Source organism: Nanorana parkeri, unplaced genomic scaffold, assembly GCF_000935625.1.
Source record: "Nanorana parkeri isolate BGI_ZX_2015 unplaced genomic scaffold, ASM93562v1 scaffold2050, whole genome shotgun sequence".
Taxonomy (NCBI): domain Eukaryota; kingdom Metazoa; phylum Chordata; class Amphibia; order Anura; family Dicroglossidae; genus Nanorana; species Nanorana parkeri.
The window spans coordinates 43,117-63,092 of NW_017308318.1; the positions used below are offsets into that span (position 1 = coordinate 43,117).

At 42.2% G+C, this 19,976-nt stretch overlaps 1 protein-coding gene across 1 annotated transcript in view; it reads left to right on the forward strand.

Moving 5' to 3' along the window:
* Positions 1–19,976, forward strand: part of LOC108800506 (G patch domain-containing protein 2-like) — an 86,284-nt gene that overhangs the window by 32,399 nt on the left and 33,909 nt on the right. The window contains exon 4 of the mRNA XM_018572491.1: positions 12,884–12,929. Coding sequence (XP_018427993.1) covers positions 12,884–12,929 — 46 coding nt within the window. The remainder of the gene's footprint in view (positions 1–12,883; positions 12,930–19,976) is intronic.

Consider the following 19,976-nt stretch of genomic DNA (forward strand, 5'->3'; position numbering starts at 1 on the left):
CAGTAGGGCGCGTGACATGATTGATCATTGTGTCCAGATTGAGGTGACTGCGCCTCTGTGTCTTGAAGATAAAGTCATGCCTTAAGAGCTTATTCTCCGTTTCTGGAGATCCGCTTTTATTTATTTTGCCGGCACGGTCGCCGAGCATGCTCTGGGAGGGTTGTTCGGACAGCTTGCCAGTCCTGATTGCGTCCGTTGTCAGATTAAGAATCATTAGAACACTTGCATGCAACTTCCGGGTCTTGACAGACTGGCAAAAAGTCATTCTTCAGAGCCACTGTACCATGGAGACACAGGGTCCGAGGGGAGGGCAGTGATTGATGGCGTTGGAGGTATTAGGCTTTGCAGTGGTAGGGCTTGTCATGGTTAGGCAGTCTGCCACCATAGCATGGAGCTGTAATGGTCAGTAAAGCAGGGAAGTGCTGGGCGAATTATGTCATATGTACATGTACAGTATAAAACTCGCAGACTTCAGTCTTAAACTCGGTTTAAAGAGGGCCTGTCACCTTGATGTTGGCCTTTTTATTTATTTATTTTTTCATCACTGATAAATTCTACAGATCAGTCGCACATGAGCGTTTTGGGTTTAAAAGAAAATTTTAGAGTGTTTTCATGATATTACCATGTATCATAAACAACTGCCATTTTTTAAATGAAAATCTGTTTTCACCATTTTTCATACTTTGTTGCACCTCAGTGCTGCTGAACTCCTGCAGCCTCTTTAACCGCCTTAGTATCAGAGCATTTGTTTTATTTGTGCACACATGCTAAAATAATTTTGGATACAAAATTACTTTAAACCCCCAAGCAGTTGTATATTTTCTGAAAGCAGAGGCGCTGTAGATTTAAAAAACAAAACAAAACCGATAGCTGCATTATTTTTTTTTTGCATGATATTTGCACAAATGTTTATTATATTCAATATTTTTTGAGGAAAAAAATAATACTAAAATGACTTTTATTGCACACAGGCACAATATAATACCCATTTTTTTGTTAGTAAAAAAATAAAAGATGGGGTCGTGTTGAGTAAATAGATAGCAAACATGTCAAGCGTTAAATTGTGTGTGCAATGGTTAAAAACTGTGGTACTCAAAATTGTCCATAGGCAACGTTTTAAAACCTTTACTGCTCATCAATTTAGAGTTAACAGTGATATATGGCCCGAGAATTATTGCTCTCACTCCAGCGTTCCCGGCGATACCCAACATGTGTGGCAAAATCATTGGTTATGTGCATGCTCTACATACACGTGTTTGTTTGCATGCAGATGGCAGGGACAGCAGGGTTGGTTTTAATTTTTTTTTAAATTTATTTTTTTTCTAATTATTTTTTAGTTTTCTACACACTTTTGTTTATTATTATTTTTATTATTATTTTTACTTTATTGCTATCACAAAGGTTCTAACAAGGCCCTATGTGATATTATTTGGAAGTGACAGGTTCTCTTTAGGGAGACATCCAGGGTCTATTAGACTTCTGACAGCTCTGAAGCAGGAAGCACTGAGGCCAGGTTCACACCTGGGCGATCCATGACCGCGCAGCAATCGTGCACGATACTACGTGGATTGCCAAACGGTCACAGAGTCCCCCACCACCGCCGATCGCGCTAATATTTTCTAAGGCACCCCAGTCACACCAGGCGGATGTGTGTCACACGTACCTTTTTTCTGCGATTGCCGCTCGGCTGTAACCCCATTGAAATCAATGAGGCCGTGCGGCAAACGCTGTGTGCAATTGTGCATGATCGCGGGGCCCCCGGATGCGCAGCCCGGATCGCTCAGGTCTGCACTGGCCCTGAAAGCATAGGGGGCAGCACACTAACGGGGTGCTAAAAGTGATCTGGACGTCTTTACAAAGCATCGCCTCCAGAGAAAAATGATACCAGGACCATGACTGCAGCAGTCTGAACGAGGTCTATGGCTATACATAACACTTTTATGCTTTCTAAGTTATTAGCGTAGAATGAGCATGCAGCCAGTGAATCGGAATAACCAGCAATTTTCTCAAGAGAGGTCAGAGAGCTAGCCCCCCACCACCAAATAATTTTCTCAAGGGACTACATGCGGATCTAGGGCTGTTGTGGGGGGCTAAACCTACAGACTGAACTTAATTCCGCTCAATATTGTATTTCTTTATACAAAGCAGTAAATTATATGGTTTTGATAATGTTCCCCTTTAGAGTGCCCCTTTATATTATTGTCCCCACATAGTTTAGTTTATTACTTTATTGTTAGGCCACAGGCAGAAGCCTAGAGGTGCGGCAGGCTGAAGGAGATAATGGAAGAAGATACCCTTCTGTTCTGTAATGCTGGGGGCATTTGACTTCACAGATGGCTAGGACCTCTTTCAATCCTAGCAACCGATGACTGCAGAGGCGGTGGACACCTGATGTAATTGGTTGCCAGGACGTCAACGGTCCTAGCAACCAACAACTGAAGAGGAGGGGGGGCCTGCGCTGGGCTGTGGCTGTCATCCAGCCATAACCGAGCACAGGTCAGCAATCACGGTCCGGACAGAACCGCTGGCCGGACAGGGAAAGCCAAAGAGGCCGGATGTGCTCCGGGGGGTGTGAAATGCCCTGGCATGCTTTAAGCCAAAGTCAGCAATGGCAGCTCCCATATTTATTCCCTGACTGGTTTCCTTTAAACTTTCTTTCCCCTTTCCATCTTCTCATGGAGAAAAAAAAAAGCTGCGGGTAAACAAGCAATTTAAAACCAGAAAATAGCTTCTGCTTCTGTCAACACCTTGTTTATTTTCTGCACCAGATAAAAAGTTCAGTTTTCTGATATTCGTATCAAGATAAGTCAGTAAACAAGATTAATATAGTGTGGAAAGGGTTGTCAGCAGCCCTGGCAAAGGAAATAAGTTGCCTGTACATAGAAGACAGTGTAAACCGAATAAAAGTGTCAGCTCCTCCATGCGATAATGTGATCATGGACCTTTAACTAAGCATGACATAGGCAACAACGTGCTATTCTTCCAGCCCGGCTGGAGAAAATGGATTACTGTATTCTAGGGATAACCGGCCGCAGAGGCATGAAAACCTCATTTTCACATTAATCCAGGATGTTCCTCTGCGCTAAAACTACAGGTACATCTTGTGGGCTTCAATTCCCCGCCATGTAACCGGTCACTAATTCAATTGGAGGCTACACCCGCTGATATTTTTTGGGCTGTCTTTCTGCATTTGTTTGTATGCGTTTCATTAAAGCTAAACTCCAGGCAATCCGCTAAATACACATATTACACACATACATGAAAGCTGTTTTAAATGCAAAAAAATATGAATTCTGGCCATCCATTCTTGATTTTTGCACAGATCTGCTACACATTTAAGTCCTGTCCAGGAAGGGAGGAGACTTGATCTTTCTCTAATGCAGTTAGGTAACTTCTACTGGACTGGACAGTGAAAGGAGAAGCAGGAGCTGATGATGATGTCATCGGTCTGTCACTCTTCTCCCTCCTCCCATCAGCATGTTTCTTGTTTGGACATGAGAATTGTAGGACAACTGATTGGATCCTTGTGCTGCTTTTGCCTTTTCCCACTCTGAGCTCTGCTGTTCAGGGACTTCAGGAGGCTTATACCAGTGCAAATTCAGGTACTTGTACTACTTACATTTAAAATTATTGGGGGGAAATATCAAACTGGAAGCAGACAGAATCTGGATCATTTGCCCATATTAACCAATCAGCTTCTATCTTCAGTTAAGCTTTGTAAATGAGAAGCTGATTGGTTGCAATGCACAGCTGCTCCAGATTTTGTCTGCTCCAGTTTTGATAAATTCCCTTCATTGTATTTAAAAATGTACTAAATTGTATTTTTAGGCAACTTTGTTTTGTTTTGCTATAGGTATAGGGGGGAATTTATCAAAACTGGAGTAGATTTGCACTGCAACCAATCAGCTTTCCTGCTTCATTTTCAAATCTCAACTGAGCAAACTGAAGAAAGAAGCTGATTGGTTGCCATGGGATACAGATTCTCTCTGCTCCCGTTTTGATAAATCCCCCCCCCCCTGGTGTTGAGGGGTTTGACCCCCCTGTTGAGTTTTTATTACGGCCTTTTCCCCACTGAGGAGACTCGCCCCTCTATTTGTATTGGTGACCATTGTGCCGTGAAAGAAGGGGGGAATTCCAGAATTTTTGTCACCAGAACTAATGAACATTTTTCCAATGGGGACAACTGTCTAAGAAGGGAATTCCCCTTTGGGAGATTTCCTCTAACTTCCTGTTGCAACTCTGGACAGGAAGTGAAGGGAAAATGTCATATTCGCTTTAATGTGTTTTGAGAACATGTATTAAATCTAAACGGCAGGATCACCCTTTTTATGTCATAAATCTGCCTACCTGTTGTACCAATAAATTGCCAAAAAATTAATAAAATCACTAGGCTATTATCAGAGAAACCGGTTTATCAATGTCTGTGATGTCACCGCCTTTCCAGAGCATTGCAGCCACCTGGCTGCATCGGGAGAAGAGATCAGTGAGACGGTCTTCGTCATATCCCTGTTCTAGGTGTGCTGTGCTGCACTGCACATGGCAGAGGTGGGCAATTTAAGACCATGGGAGATCACAAAACACATCCACCCATTGCACAGTGTCGTACTGTCATCATCTGTGCCCTGCAGGAACTATAGAGAGGAGTTTACACCATCCGTAGCCAGCTTGTAGAGAGAGCGCACCGGCTACCGGTCTTCTAAACCTTCCGGGGCTATTGATTGTAGGTCCAGTTAAGGTAAGGAGATGTCTTTTGGGATGGAGAGTTAATGGTTCTGACTGGAATTCAACTTAGAAGTTTAAAGACAAAATATGTTTAATTTGGAGTGGGAGGGGTTATTTCTATCTTCCATTGGGGAGAGTCACCCTTCTTTTTGTCCTAGTGACCTTTGTGAGGGGTTAAAACTTTAGAGTTTTCACCAAAGAAAGAAGTGTGAGTAAATCATCCAATGGGCCCAAATGTTCGGGTGACAACTGTCCTAGATGGCATTTTCCCTCACTTTGCAGAGATTTCCTCCTTTTTCTTGTTGGATTTCCTGGACAGGAAGTGAGGGGGTTAGCTCCCCAGCAGGACACACATCAAAAAATAACATGATAGGTAGAGCTGCAGCTAACGATTATTTTAAAAATCGATTAGTTAGCCGATTATTAAGTTCGATTAATCGGTTAATCGGATAAAAAGTAATATACATTTTTAAAAATGGCTCCTGTGATGGGACTACTAGTTTGTATTGAGATTGTAGTCCATCACAGGAGCAAGCTTGGAGCGGTGGAAGTGAAAAATAGAAAAAAGTGTGGTGTGCAATATAGTGAAATGGAAAGTGTAAAATTATACAGAAATGAATGCAGAATGGCACCGGCTATAGGAGGAATACAACAAATCCCAGCAATAGTACATTATAGCTGGCGGTATTCTGCATTGCGCTGTATAATGTACTATTGCTGGGTTTTGTAGTCCTCCTATAGCTGGTTGTATTCTGCATTGCGCTGTATAATGTACTATTGCTGGGATTTGTAGTCCTCTATACAGCGCAATGCAGAATACCACCAGCTAGAGTACTACAAATCCCAGCAATAGTACATTATAGCTGGTGGTATTCTGCATTGCGCTGTATAATGTACTATTGCTGGGATTTGTAGTCCTCTATACAGCGCAATGCAGAATACCACCAGCTAGAGTACTACAAATCCCAGCAATAGTACATTATAGCTGGTGGTATTCTGCATTGCGCTGTATAGAGGACTACAAATCCCAGCAATACATTATACACTGTATGTATAATGTATTGCTGGGAATTGTATTCCTCTGTATAATATACAGCACAATGTACCATCAGATATAGAGGAATACAAATCCCAGCAATACATTATAGAGCACCATGTGGGGGAAAGTGCAGGCGTACCAGAGCAGTCTTCTAGCAACTTGTTTCTGGGATCGGGCCTGTCTATCGGCGGCTGTCATCGCCCTACACCTGCTCCTCCTTACTTCTTCTCCCCGTGTATGACAAAAAACTGCTTTACCTGTTTGCTAGCAAATTATTTTATATCTGTGTATACTTCCAGCCCAGTCCTGACATCTGTAAGATGCAGAGAGTAGAGCCGGGTGCCTGGCAGATATACGGTAATTCCTGCTCACGTGCTCAGCAGTAACATCGATGGTAGCCGCTCAGTGATAGCAGCTTAGTGCTCTTATAATAAATAGAGTTTAAAAAAAACTAAAACAGGAGAGCCCAGTCATGTGACTGGCCTCTCCTTCAATCAAAGAGTTTTCTCTTCTGCATTAAGCAGAGAGAACCCAACGAAATATGCCGGCTCCACATTGCAGCTCGCATTTTATGGATGGCCCATGAAATACAGGCCTTTGTTAAAAAAAAAAAATGGTAGCGTTTGGCAAATAACGATATCCCTCCTCCATTATAAATTGACCCTCCGTTTACCTTTAAGGCCTCATTCACACACAACGCAAGAGCAAAATTGTATATAGCGTATATGTATGCGCGTATTTATACGCACATAAGCACGCACTATATGCAATCCCAGAATGCATCATTCGTAATAGAAATTTGAATGAACTGTATGCGCGTGAAATACGCTCCCTGGACGCATCTCGGTTCCATTCTGTTTTTGCGCATTTTTACGCTACGCAAATATACGGCTCCATGCGCAGCTATGTGTATGGAGCCATTTATTTGCATATGGGACAATGCGCGCATATACGCAGCGTATTGTAGGACAGTGTGAATGAGGTCTTAATATTATCTTTGCTCTAAAAATATACTTTTCTGTATTTTCCAATAGCAAGGCTATAAAGATCTCTTCAAATATTCTAATAACAATGTGGCTATTTTGCAGATCTCATGAACCAGACATCCAGAATCTGCCTTCCTTCCTCGCAGCATTACGTTTATTACTACAATACAGGTCCTCTTTAGGATCTTGGCACCGCGGGGAAAAAATAAAACCCGAGACTTCGGCCTCAATAAACATTGTTTAGTTTTCCGTCCTGTTTAGACGGAGACAAACAGTCAGCGCGGCTCCTGTGCAGCTATTTACACACAGGGGGAATGGCTCCGCAAACCGCCAAGCTGAACAAATAATGCTGTAGTAATTCTACGACGATTATGATTACGGCCGCGCTAGCAGACAGCTCCCTGGAAATTGTGCTGCGAGATGTGTAATTTTCTGCAAAGAGAAAATACCGATCTATGGCTCATTTCTAAGCAGTCCGGGCTGCATTAAAGTGCACCTGTGCCGTACATGAGGCCATGTCGTGCGCTGTGACCCTAAAATGACGCAAGAGCTGTTCTGATTGTCCACAGGAGCCAATCAAATCCTTTTCCCATTGTCCACAGGAGCCAACCAAATTGTTAAGGGAGGTTTAAAAGGGGGCACTCAGATATAGTGGAATACAGAGCACAGAGCATTGGGTGTGTTAGCACAACCTCTTCATATTTTCTCAGACTTTAGAATTCTTTTTTTTTTATTTAAATTGATCCAATCGAAACATTTAGTTGGATCCAATTTCTTTTTATCAGACACACTTATTGTGTGTGTGTGTGTGTGTCTGTGTCAGTTGATCGTTTGCTCAAATAAACGATCCATGCCCTAGATTCAGTGTTATTAAAACTCATTCAGCTTTAGATATATTTGAAAATGATGGATGAAAAGATCTTAAAAGTTTGACGCACTGCTCACCTCAGAGGAGTTTGAGCTCAGATGGGAAAATGGTATTAAAGTCAAAAAGTTTTTAAGCTATTTCAAATGCTGATTGCTTACACTTATCACTTATAATGGATACTGATGTTTAAAAGTTTGTTTCCTGCAGAATCAGCTTGTTCCCTGAGCACTGATCCTGATAAGTTTTAGGGTGGCCCCTTTTCCTTGCAGGGTTCCTTGTGTGTGCTAGTAAGTGGTGTGTGTGTCTTCACAAATACATAGACACAGCGAGGCAAGACATTCCCCTGTTCACCAATCCTCCTTCCTCCCTTCTCCAAGCTAGGAGGTGGATGTCTGCTAGGGACTGTGTTCTCCCTTGTGATCAGGAAGCTGTATTAAATATAGGGATGTCCCGATGCCACTTTTTCAGGCCCAAGTACAAGTACATCCCCTCATGTACTTGCCGATACCAATTACCGATGTACTATGGATCATGGTTTAACCTATTCAAGTTAGCAGGGGAGAATTGTAACTCTATTGCATAAATAGAAGAGTTTGGGACCTATAGAGCCGCCCGATCGCTTGTATATTGCATGGGAGTGTGCGGCTCTGTCGCCGCTGCTGACAATCCGGGGCTCTGCTGTCCCTTGTGTGGTCCCGAGTCCGGCACGGCAGGTCTGTGTACATTTGTTGGGGGGAGTCCATCGCACTTGCAGCAGCTGATCTCCTCTCCGATCACTGGAAGCGATGTGTATTGCATCACATCTGGTTTTAGTGTGTAATTTCCCCGCTTCATCGGCTTCTTTGGGGTCTATAGACGACCTTGAGGGTCTAATAGACCCCTAATGTCTCCATTAAAAGGAGCTGTCACTGTATCTGTGCACACCACCCCCCTGCACCGCCATCATACCACCCCACCCCGGTCTTGTCATGAACAACCAGCACCTAGAGACACTGTATCAATACATTAAAAAAAAGCAGTGTAAGTGCCGGAATGTGACTTGGTGTCAGCTTCTTGCAGTCTCTGTACAGCAGGGCTGAAGTGTGAGAGAAACATAACAAGGAGTCAATCAGTTTATGTGCTGACAATAAGTATGCTGATAGGCGAATAGAGCAGGTTGGCAGAGAGATGAGCTCATTACTGTGCTGCTTCTCCTTTCACTGTCCAGTCACAGGCTGGGGGCAGGTCCAGGGCAACCTGGACTCAGAGGAAGTAGGTTGAGTAATGCTGTTCATCAGACTTAAGATGTCTTGTGGCAGAAAAAACAATACTGTGGGTATATTTCTGCGGTGAAGGTGAATATTGCAGCAAAAGCTGATTTTTTTTTTTTTTTAATCTTGTTATTTTTGGTTGGTGTTCTTCTTTAAAAACCAGCTTCCCTATGGCCTTGCAGCAGTTCTGGGTGTTTCTGGGTGCATGGTTGCCCACACAGGTGTATAGTATTGTCTCCTAAAAATCCTAAAGTGAAGAATACATTCCTAGAAATGGAAATATGTGAATTTGTTCAGTTTTAAAGCAGTGGATGCTGGTATTTATGTGCTTGCAGTGTTGTTTAATATATATGGAGGACTAAAGAAAACTAACAATGATTGCATGCGTTTCTCTACAGATCAGCAACCCCGGAGCGAGCAGTACTGATCGCCTTGTTCATTTCTCCCAGGATACCGAGTAAGTGTTACTTTCATTGTCATTGCATGATGAGAAGCTGGTGCTATTGCAGGACAAGTCTCATCATTTCTGTACTATTTGTGGTAGTTGGTGTCCCTAACTATCAGATGCCTGCACTCAAAGCTGGTTCCACCATGCGGTGCTTTTATTGCTCTGTATTACTGGCTCTCAGCATATTGTTGGGGGGACATACACATAGCTTGTAAGGTTGTCAGGCGCTTTGTTTGTATGTTAGCTGTTCTTTTTGAAAAACTATTACTTTTCAACACAGTCATTTCAGCGGTTGCTTGTTTTAAAGAGAAACACGGTTACATGGTCTCTCAGCTGTCTGTATAGAGACGACGTGTGGCAGCTGCAATGTCCGACGCTGTGCTGCTTCTTCTTTTCCAAACTTGAGTTCTGCTGTACAGTGGATTGCAAGAGACTGATACCAAGCTAAATTTAGACTTCAACTATTTGCTTTTAAAAATAAATGTAATTATTTTTTTTTAAGGACGCACATAAATTTGTGTTTGTTTTTATTTATTTTTTGGCCTTCAGTTCAGTTTTATGCATGGATGGAAAGCACCTCCATTCCCCTTCTATTGTCTAAGGTGTACAAATAGTGTTTTGTTTTTTTAAATTATGATGCAAGGTGCAAATCACTGCTTTAATGCTTTGGCAGTTTCCATGTTTGGTAAGCAGGTCCAGTGGCGTGCGTGCAATCATATATATAAAAGCTTATCGATTTTGCAAAAGTGGGTCAATCGCATTTAATAAATCTGTTTTGAAATTTTTTAGTTATATTGCCGTATTGTTATCTGTCCTTTGGGAATTTGAATTTTTATGCAAAAGGTCAGAGCACTTTACATCCCCTACAAATATAGCCAGTTCAGTGGTTAAATGCAGGAGCAATTAATTATGCTGTGCGTTGGAATAAGATACGCTTGACTGGGGGAATAATGTGGATGTCAAACGTGGACTTTCACAAAGCATTTGACTAGGGTTCTGCATCTGAGATTAATGACTAGCATCAATTCTCATGAACTTACAGCTATAACAAAGAGCCTTCTCGGTAACCGGCTTCTACAGAGGGACGGCCGGGCGAAAAATGGCATGTTTTTAGCCATGGCGAGAAGCGCCCAGAGGGCTTATGTTCTGCTCTTCTTTTTTTTCTGCAGCATAATCTACAGTTAAATTAACCCCTGCAGCTTTTAAATCACCATTATTATAACATTTTTAGGTCAAAACACACATACATTTTTGTTGAATGGGCACCATTGTGTGCACCAATGCAAAGTACAATATAGCCTACTAAATACAGAAGATGCCAACCCCCGCCATGACCATGTAGGTAGAGCTTCATCAGTAGATTAGATTATAAGTGAGCATATGCACTGATCATTTAAAAGATAACTAAACCCGAGAACAAAAATATAATATATTGCATTTTACCAGTCCTTAGATGTGGTGGCTGCATTAGTTTTCATGATTCAGGCTAAGAAAATATTCATTACCGCCTTTCCCTAAAAAACAGCTCTGCATGCTGATATGAAGCCATCTTACATTCATTAGTTAAACAAACACAAATTTCTTTTTCTTACAATTATTGTTTTCCCCACTTCCTAATCCTCTTGGTCATTAGTGATGTAATGTGCCCAAGCGTTGCATCCTGGGAAGGTTACATCAGCAGAACATTGCTGCTCTGAGATCTCAGGGAAAGGCATCTCTGCCCTGAGATGATGTGCATGGTCACATGTCCTAGTCACATGTACCAGAGTTCCAGGAAGTAAAGGGAGATATATTAATCTGCCCTTAGTAAAAATGCCCACTGTGAGAAGAATAGGGAGGAAAAGAAAAATAAGGTATGCAAAGAATAAAAAGCCGGCAATTATCTACCCCGCACTGCAAGGGTTAACTGCTTGTTTTTGTCTAGGGACTAAAATTAAAAAGTTATACTGACCCAAAGCTCCAAGCCGGCTTGTTGTTAGACTGGTCCTTCAAGCATCGTTCCCCCTCCACTACAGTTGGCTAAGGTCTCTAAGTCATCACGTTGTGTACCATCACTGCAGTGGATGGGGAGAGAGGCTCGAGGGAGCACTGTGACAGCTGACTGGCTCTGAGGATCGGGTGAGTATAACTTTTTTATTTATTTTAGTCTGTAGATGAAAACGAGTAGTTAACCCTTGCAGTGTGGGGGTAGCCCCACTGCAAGGGTTAATAACAATTTTGCCCAGAGTACTTTTTTAAAGACCGAAAGTGGCATTTTCTTTTTTTCGATAGGTCACTTTAATACAGAATTTAGGAGCCAACCCGTGCAGCCACAGATCTAGCCGTCGGATTTATAGACGCTGGTTCGCATGTGACTCCACTGATATATGGCAGCAGAAAAGGCTACAAAAAGTTAGGCGCCAGCAGTAATTCTGTAGGTCCTCTGTTACCTTCCTCCAGAAATCTGTCCACCCTGCCGTACATCACTGCGGCGGCGGCTGCAAGATTTTGAGGCTATTCTCCATTAAATAGCGGGGATTAAGCTGGCAGCGGCTTTGTTTTTTTATAGATCCAATCCAGTGTAAAAATATACTGATCGTGTCCTAAAGTGTAAAGCAGACATAATCTGCCGGGAGGCAGAATGTTTTTATTTTATTACAAATCCAATATGCGTCCCTCATGGAGACCGTGCTTTTACATGATTGCAAATCCAATATATACGGCTACATGGGGACCGGGGTTTCAATCTTTCCTAGTTTCCAGCTCTTCAGGAATGTGAACTTTTGGTAATTCTGCCTTGAAATGGGACTTGAGGGCCAAGCATATGCCCTAACTCTAGTTAAAGCAGAACTCCAGCTATATTTTGTAATGCTCCTTAATGACCTGATTATCGATGGCCCAAGAGACAAACATTCTTTACTCTGGGTCACAGCTACCACCATCTTTCTCCAGTTTAAGAATGCAGCAGGAGAAGTGAGGCTGCACAATATAGTATTTTTTCACATGTGATGGTGAACCTGCAGAAATGTTGAAGCAGAACTATGGTAAGAAATGTATTAACCCTTGCAGTAGGGCTACCGCCCCCCCCCCCCCCCCCCCCAAACACCCACACACCAGGGCTTAAGTGCTTGTTTATGCCTAGGGTCAAAAATAAGAAGTTATACTCACCTGATCCTGCAAGCCGACTTGCTCTTAGACCGGTCTCCCCCTCCGCAGCAGCAGTCTAAGGTCCCTGAATCATCATGTTCTATACACAGTTTAGAGGATGTGAGGATAGCGAGAGACATACCATCACTGCAGTAAGGGGCACGGTCACAGCCAGCTGTCTCGAAGGATCAGGTGATCCTCCGGTTGATTGGCGGTAGACAAAAACGAGCACTTAACCCTTGCAGTGTGGGGGTAGCCCCACTGCAAAGGTTAATTACATTTTTACACAGAGTTGTTCTTTAAGGAAAGATTGTTAATAATATATAAAATAATGTAAATGATGTTAAGGAAAAATGCTATCTGTTCAGTTCATATGCAAATTCTACTTTACATCGTACTGGCTTATTTCTTGCAAATGATTCCATTTTTTTTTTTTTTTTGCAGCCACAGCCATTGGTTTACTCCCGGAGCAAGGAAAGAGCATAGTCAGGTAAGCTGGGTGTCTGATAGAAATTGGTCAATGTAAGTGTGGGTGGGGTTTTGATGTAGATAGTTGACCATGAAATCTGTCCATATATCGGCATAGATAAAGAACTCCTGAAACCCCATTCACACCCGGACGTATTGAAGAGGGTGTTGGCTGAATGTTCATCATTAAGAATCACATGATTTTAAGTGGTGCTTGTTCTCCTTAATGTGCGTCTTGTAAACTGAAGCTCAAAAAGTGTCAGTCAGGTGGTTTTGGTCCCATAAACTTCTGTGAGAGTGCCTGAAAAACACGTCTTTAGCCACGTTTTTCAGGCACTACCATTATGGGGTCAAAAACACACAATTCTGCCACCCTACTACAATGCAAATACAAACCCCTCTAAATCGTTTGTCTATGCTCACGCTTAGGTGTGAATGGGGCCTACAACCCAAATACACTGATTTGTACCAGATTTTTCCCGGCCAAGGTGTTAGCTGAGTTTGACGGATGTGGGTGAGTTCTGACCTAGTGCAAGTAATTTCCTGAATGCATGAAAGCTAGGTATAGACATTTCTATTTTTCAATCTGTGGGCTAAGCGAAAAAAATCAAACCGATTGTTCCATCAATGCTTATGAGCGTTGATGGCCGAATCCCCCATTGTTTGCATTGTAATCTGACAGTGACCACCAACGCACAGGCTGCTAGCTCCGCTTGTATGATCATTTGAAAGAGGAATTCCAAAGGCAGAAGGGTGCTGACAGTGGCACCCACTGTGAGAATTTTGGCCGGTTCATCAGGAACCACCCAAAATGTGTCCCGTGTATACCCTACTTAATACCTACTTAACACATCCTTTGAACAATCACATCTTTCAGACAAGCTTTTTTTTTACAGCCAATGAGATATATCTCTCAACTTAGAATGTGAATGGCAGCCTACACCCTAGCCAATTATCAGCAGATCTTAAACGATTTTGCTGATAATGGGCACTTCCGAGATAGAACTCTAGCCAAACATAAAACAAGCCACTTTAGTCCAGGTATGTTTTTATTCAAGGATCAGGAAGGGATAACTGAGATTTCCATCAACTCCACCCTCATTTAACGCCTTTTACTCTGTTTATGAAGAGTCTAAACGGAGTCTAAAACCTCAGAAACAGACTTTACCAATTCCGGTTGCCGAGCCTATCCATAGCAGATGGGCATTTGGAGCCTTGATAATGAGCTGAATGGGCTTCCTGTCTCCTGCCCCCTCCTCTCCGGCCATCTCTTGTTTCTCTCGGTTGGCCATTAAAAGATATAAGAAAGAAAAGTATGGGTGTCATGGCTCCAGCTTGAGAGTTGAGGGATACCATTTTTTTACGTAGCTCCCAGGTTCGGAGACTCCAAAGGTGCATGTTCTGTAGTGACGTAGGAGTTAGAGGATCGAGCCACTTTTTTTGAATCTGAAACAGTTTCTTTAAAATCAGGCTTGCCAAATTCAAATCAAATAATGAGTCAAATTAAGTGGAATAAATCTTCGAGGCAGCCACATTACATCTCTCAAGAGCTGCAACTTACATCATGTTTTACCAGAGAAAGGGGCCATGACCAGTAATGAGCAACAAAGTTACATACAGAAATGTAGAATTTGTCAACTGGAGCACAGCAGGACATTCTTTCAGTTAAAGAGCCACGTACTTAAAAACAAAAATCTTGGCAAAAAGATCCATTGTATATGCTGCCTTCCTTTTTGGCGCATGTATGCCCATAAACTATTGCTAGCCTTCGGTTTTCCTGGGATGGCAGCGGACCCAGCAGCACTCTTGTGACACAGTCCCACGCATGTGCATGGTTTCTGTGTGTGCGCACTTTGTTAATGAATGTAAATGTGCTTCCAACGGCAGGGTCAGCAATGGTTTTGAAGATATAACACAATACTTACTGTGCTTCTGGGATAACATAGCTAATGTTAGGGTAAAAATAGCAGATGGAGCTGATGTTGGGGAAGGATAGGTGGGGGCAGGGCAGGGGGTGCTGCGGACTCCTGCTCTAGAACAACCTGCAGATGGTAAAAAGTAAAAAGAAGATACAAATATTTTGGTACAGAGAGAAGGCAGGAAATACCCAAAGGATGACATACGAGTATAATTGTATTGTTTTAGTAGCTATAAAACTGTGCATTATTATTATTATACAGGATTTATATAGCGCCAACAGTTTGCGCAGCACTTTACAATATAAGGAAGACATTACAATCGCAATACAATTCAAGACAAGATGGTAAGGAGGGCCCTGCCGTGAGGACTTACAATCTAAAAGGGAGGGGGAAGTGATACATGAGGAGGTACAGTGGGGCAAAAAAGTATTTAGTCAGCCACCAATTGTGCAAGTTCTCCCACTTAAAAAGATGAGAGAGGCCTGTAATTGGCATCATATGTAGACCTCAACTATGAGAGACAAAATGAGAAAACAAATCCAGACAAATAACATCGGCTGATTTGGAACAAATTTATTTGCAAATTATGGTGGAAAATAAGTATTTGGTCAATATCAAAAGGTCATCTCAATACTTTGTTATATATCCTTTGTTGGCAATGACAGAGGTCAAACGTGTCCTGTACGTCTTCACAAGGTTGGCACACACTGTTGCTGGTATGTTGGCCCATTCCTCCATGCAGATCTCCTCTAGAGCAGTGATGTTTTGGGGCTGTCGCTGGGCAATACGTACTTTCAACTCCCTCCAAAGGTTTTCTATGGGGTTGAGATCTATTTAAATTAAATTTTTTTTAAATTAAATTTTTTTTAAATTTTTAAACCACTGAGGGCCACAAAGAAAGACCTTCTAAGGTTGAATATACATTTTTGGAGACCTTTACATTGGCCCTTAAAAAGAGACAGTTCCAGAAGAAAGAGGAATTTGTGTCCTATGGAGCTACAAATGTGATATTTACATAGCAGTAATAAATAGATCAGAACATTGCTATGTGGTCAGGCACTCTGTGTCCAGCCCTGATATGCAGAACTGTGTGTCCTTTATATTCATGGCCAGTGGAGTGCACTGTATTCTCATAAATCAATCTATTATTGTTTGTATATTTAATCCTGACATTTCAGTGTGTTTGAAATTCGAAGTGTGGAAAGGCAATCCTTCATTGCGTCCAAGATAAAGGTGTCCAGCGTCTCATCTGATGGGGCCGCTGTATAATATGCGCAGGGCAGAGCAGACCGCTTACCGTCTGTCGCCTATCAAGGGCCATCTCAAATCGCTGTCTCCTTACCGAGAGCCACGTGGAAGGAACTGAATTGATCATTATTAATACTTGTACAACTCTTTATGCAGCTGCTGTAAGTTTGATATGAATTGGTAAAAAAATCCAAACTTAGATATCATCACATCTATAGCTGGTCATAGACTTAAGCTAGTGATCCTAAAGAGGACGTGTAGTGATGAAGCTGTACACAAAATAATGGCAAGCAGAGGGCAAAGGACTAGTCCCCAGCATTGTATGTAGTCTTCTTGCAACTGATCTTTCCCTCATTACTGACTTACCATCCCTTGTTCTGCTCTGTGTCTATGTGTGAAGGCCACCATCTTGGTAGAGGCATGGATTTGCTTCATGTTAGAGCTGCCCTCCTGATGACTGGTGATGTGATAACTGGTGGGTTAACTACTTGCTGACTGGGGTGTTTATACCCCCTTCCTGACCAGGCCATTTTTCAGTATTCAGCGCTGCGGTAATTTGACATTTATTCCGTCATGCAACGCTGTACTGAAATTAATTATATACAATTTTTTTGGGACAGATAGAGCTTTCTTTTGGTGGTATTTAATCACCACTAAAGGTTTTTTTTTACTGTATAATAAAATTACTACCGAAAATTTTGGAAAAAAAACCTGTTATCCCTACGTTATGTTATAAAACATTTATTATTACCCAATTTTTTTGGTAAAATATAAAAGACGGGGTCACGTCGGGTAAATAGACACCAAACATGTCAAGCTTTAAAATTGTGCCACCCGTTAAATTGCAAAAAACTACCGTACTCAAAATTGACCATAGGCGATGCTTTAAAAGCTTTTACCGCTCATCAGTTTAGTGTTATCAGTGATTGATGACCCTAAAATTATTGCTCTCATTCCGACGTTCGCGGCGATATGTAACATGTGCGGCACAATGGATGTAATCGGCGTTTTTGCACGTAGGTGGGCTTGACGCATGTTTGCGCGTGGGGGCGGGGCACTTTAATTTTTTTTATTGCTTTGATATGTGATTTTAATTTTTTTTGTAACAAATTTTTTTAAACTTTTTTTTTTTCCACTGAACTTTATTGCTATCACATAGGGAGCAAGCAAGCTCCCTATGTGATAGGCAATTTGCTGTGACAGGTCCTCTTTATGGAGACATCAGGGGTCTTAAGACCCCTAATGTCACCTAGGGACCCCCAGAGAAGCTGATGAAGCAGAGACCTGCTTCACCAGCTTCTCTCCGGTTTCTGTACCGGAGAGTGACACTGAATGCAGGCAGTGATGTAATATACATCACTGCCTGCATTCAGAAGAGGAGATCGAACGGAGATCGTGTACTGAGCTCCGTTTGATCTCCGGCCGATCTCCGAGCTGCTGTGCTGGTCCCGGACTCACACCGGGAACAGCGGAGCCCGGGATCGCCAGCAATTGTATGTAAACAGCCATCGCTGGCTGTTTACATTCAAAGCCGGTTTCCCGCTCGCGTGCGCCGCCTGGCACAAGCAGCACGGGATAGGACGTCTAAAGACGCCCACCCGCCCTCAAGAAGCTGCTGTCCGGCCGTTTAATTACAACGGCCGGACAGCAGGTAGTTAAAGATCAAGAAGCAGCAGGAGTGGTGGAAGAAGCAACGATCCAAAGAATGGATAAGGCAGAAGCAGGTAGATACTTCCACTGCAGGTCCTCCGATACAACTTCCTCTCCAGCAACAGTGAGCAGCACAGTAGTGACATCACCAAATCTCATTGCATATCTTTTGAGACCAGCAGTCAGAGGCACCAGTGATCCTTCATCATGAATCTGCACCTATGAAATTACATAACAGATGTCATTGGTCAGAGAGTGCACTGCTGTTTTCAGGAGGAAATAAGGAAATAAAGTACTGGCTTCTGTTGTCTGCTTCTTAGGCTATGAGTACATGGATGAGGGGGCTACTTAACCCAAGTTGGGCTCGGGTTATCAATACGGCATTGAATGTGACACCACATTATGCACAAACTTATGTATCCAAGTCATCAACATGTTGCATGCCAAAGGTTTTACAATAAGGCCGGGTTCACACCTAGAGGGCACAGTTCTTGCGCGTTTGTACCCGCTTGTTCAGCATGCGGTTATTTGCGCGTTTATGCGCCTTGTGTACATTTTGATGCACGTTTGTACGCGCGTACATGAAGAGGCGTGGTTTGACTGGCAGCCTTTGAAACAATGCGGGCAATGGATGAACGCGCATTTAAACACGCAAAAAACTTGCACGAAAATATGCAACATGCTTCTGACGCGTGGTTTCAGGCGTTTCAATTAAAGTCTATGGGGCAAAAAAGCACTGTTAACTGCCCAAAGAAGCTCATGTACCTATTCAGGCGTCTGGAGCTTTCCTGCTGGTGTTATTCTGCTGAGGTGTGAACAGGGGCCGTTGAAAACCATGGGATTTCTTGTGTTGGGCATGTAAAAGCACTTTTCCAACTTAGGTGTGAACCATGCCTTATTATAGCCAGAGTGTAACTACAGATCACCCATAGTAAAAATGTGATGGGGGGGTGGGGCTCTCTCTAAGCTGTGAAGATTCCAAAGACTCCTCTTGTGCATCTGACATCAGCTTTCCTACTATGTATACTTTACAGAGGTTTAGGGGTGGTCATCAACTGCAACCACTCCCAACCCCTCAATGATACAGCACTGTGTTATCTTCACATGTTCTATGTTCATGCCTTAACAACCTAACCACTTCCACCCCCAGCAGCTGCCTGGATTACTATGACTATAGTTACGCCACTGAGTGTGGCACTTCATATGGAAGGGGGATGTCTCATATGTACATATAACTAAAGGAATTTACAGTCATAGATATGTTAAAATGATCAGTTTTATATAAATAAACTTTAGCGGTGAGTGTTATTGCTATACAAATAATCTCCTTCTTGGCAAAGCGTGTAATTATATTTATGAGGCAGCTTTATTTGATTATTTTCTATACTGTACAGTTAAAATGTATGTAGAGCTTTGTTCTGGGGACAACTCCAAAATCTTGGATTTCCCATCACTTTCTTTCTTGAATCTTTCTAAATCTTCCCTAATCTATCCAAAACTAAGAAAAAAAAGGTTTTGCCTACAGAAACACTTTAACCACCTTAATACCAGCATGTTCCACCCTTTCCCTTTCCAGGCCATTTTTCACATTTCAGTGCTGCGATAGATTGACAAATACTTGTTCATTCAGTTGAGTACTCAAATGAATTTTATATCTTTTAGAGCTTTCTTTTGGAGGTATGTATTTTTATACTTTTAATACAATATCAAGGAAAAAAGACCCAATAGTTTGGGATTGCTTACATTTGCCTTTCATTTCTAATATATTTTTAGCTATAATATATTTAATGTCCAATAAATAATGATTTGAGTATCTTCCTGGCATAAAACTTTAGGTTGGCATTGTATTTAAACATAGGTGTTCAGGCCAGAAAGGAACATGAACTCCTGGGTTATATTCAGATTTGATGAATATAATCTTTTGCTGCCTCTCTCTTGTGTTCACCCAATTTTTCTTTCAGTGCTGTTAAATAGACAAAAAGTAAGTCACTGTCCTGAGGAGCATCTGAGCAGCAATCCTCCTTTCTCTCCTTCTTTCCTCTGCTGTTGTTAGTAGAAGAGGAAGGGTGGCTATGTGTAAACACAGCCAGTGTTTACACTTGTGATCACTGTGATTGGTTCACAGAGATCACAAAGCAGAGAACCACTCTCATTGGCTCTTTTGATTTTGACTATGATCAGTGCTCTCTAATGACAGTGTGATCACAGAGATTGTGAACACGTCTGGCATGCATTCTATAAACAAGAATGTT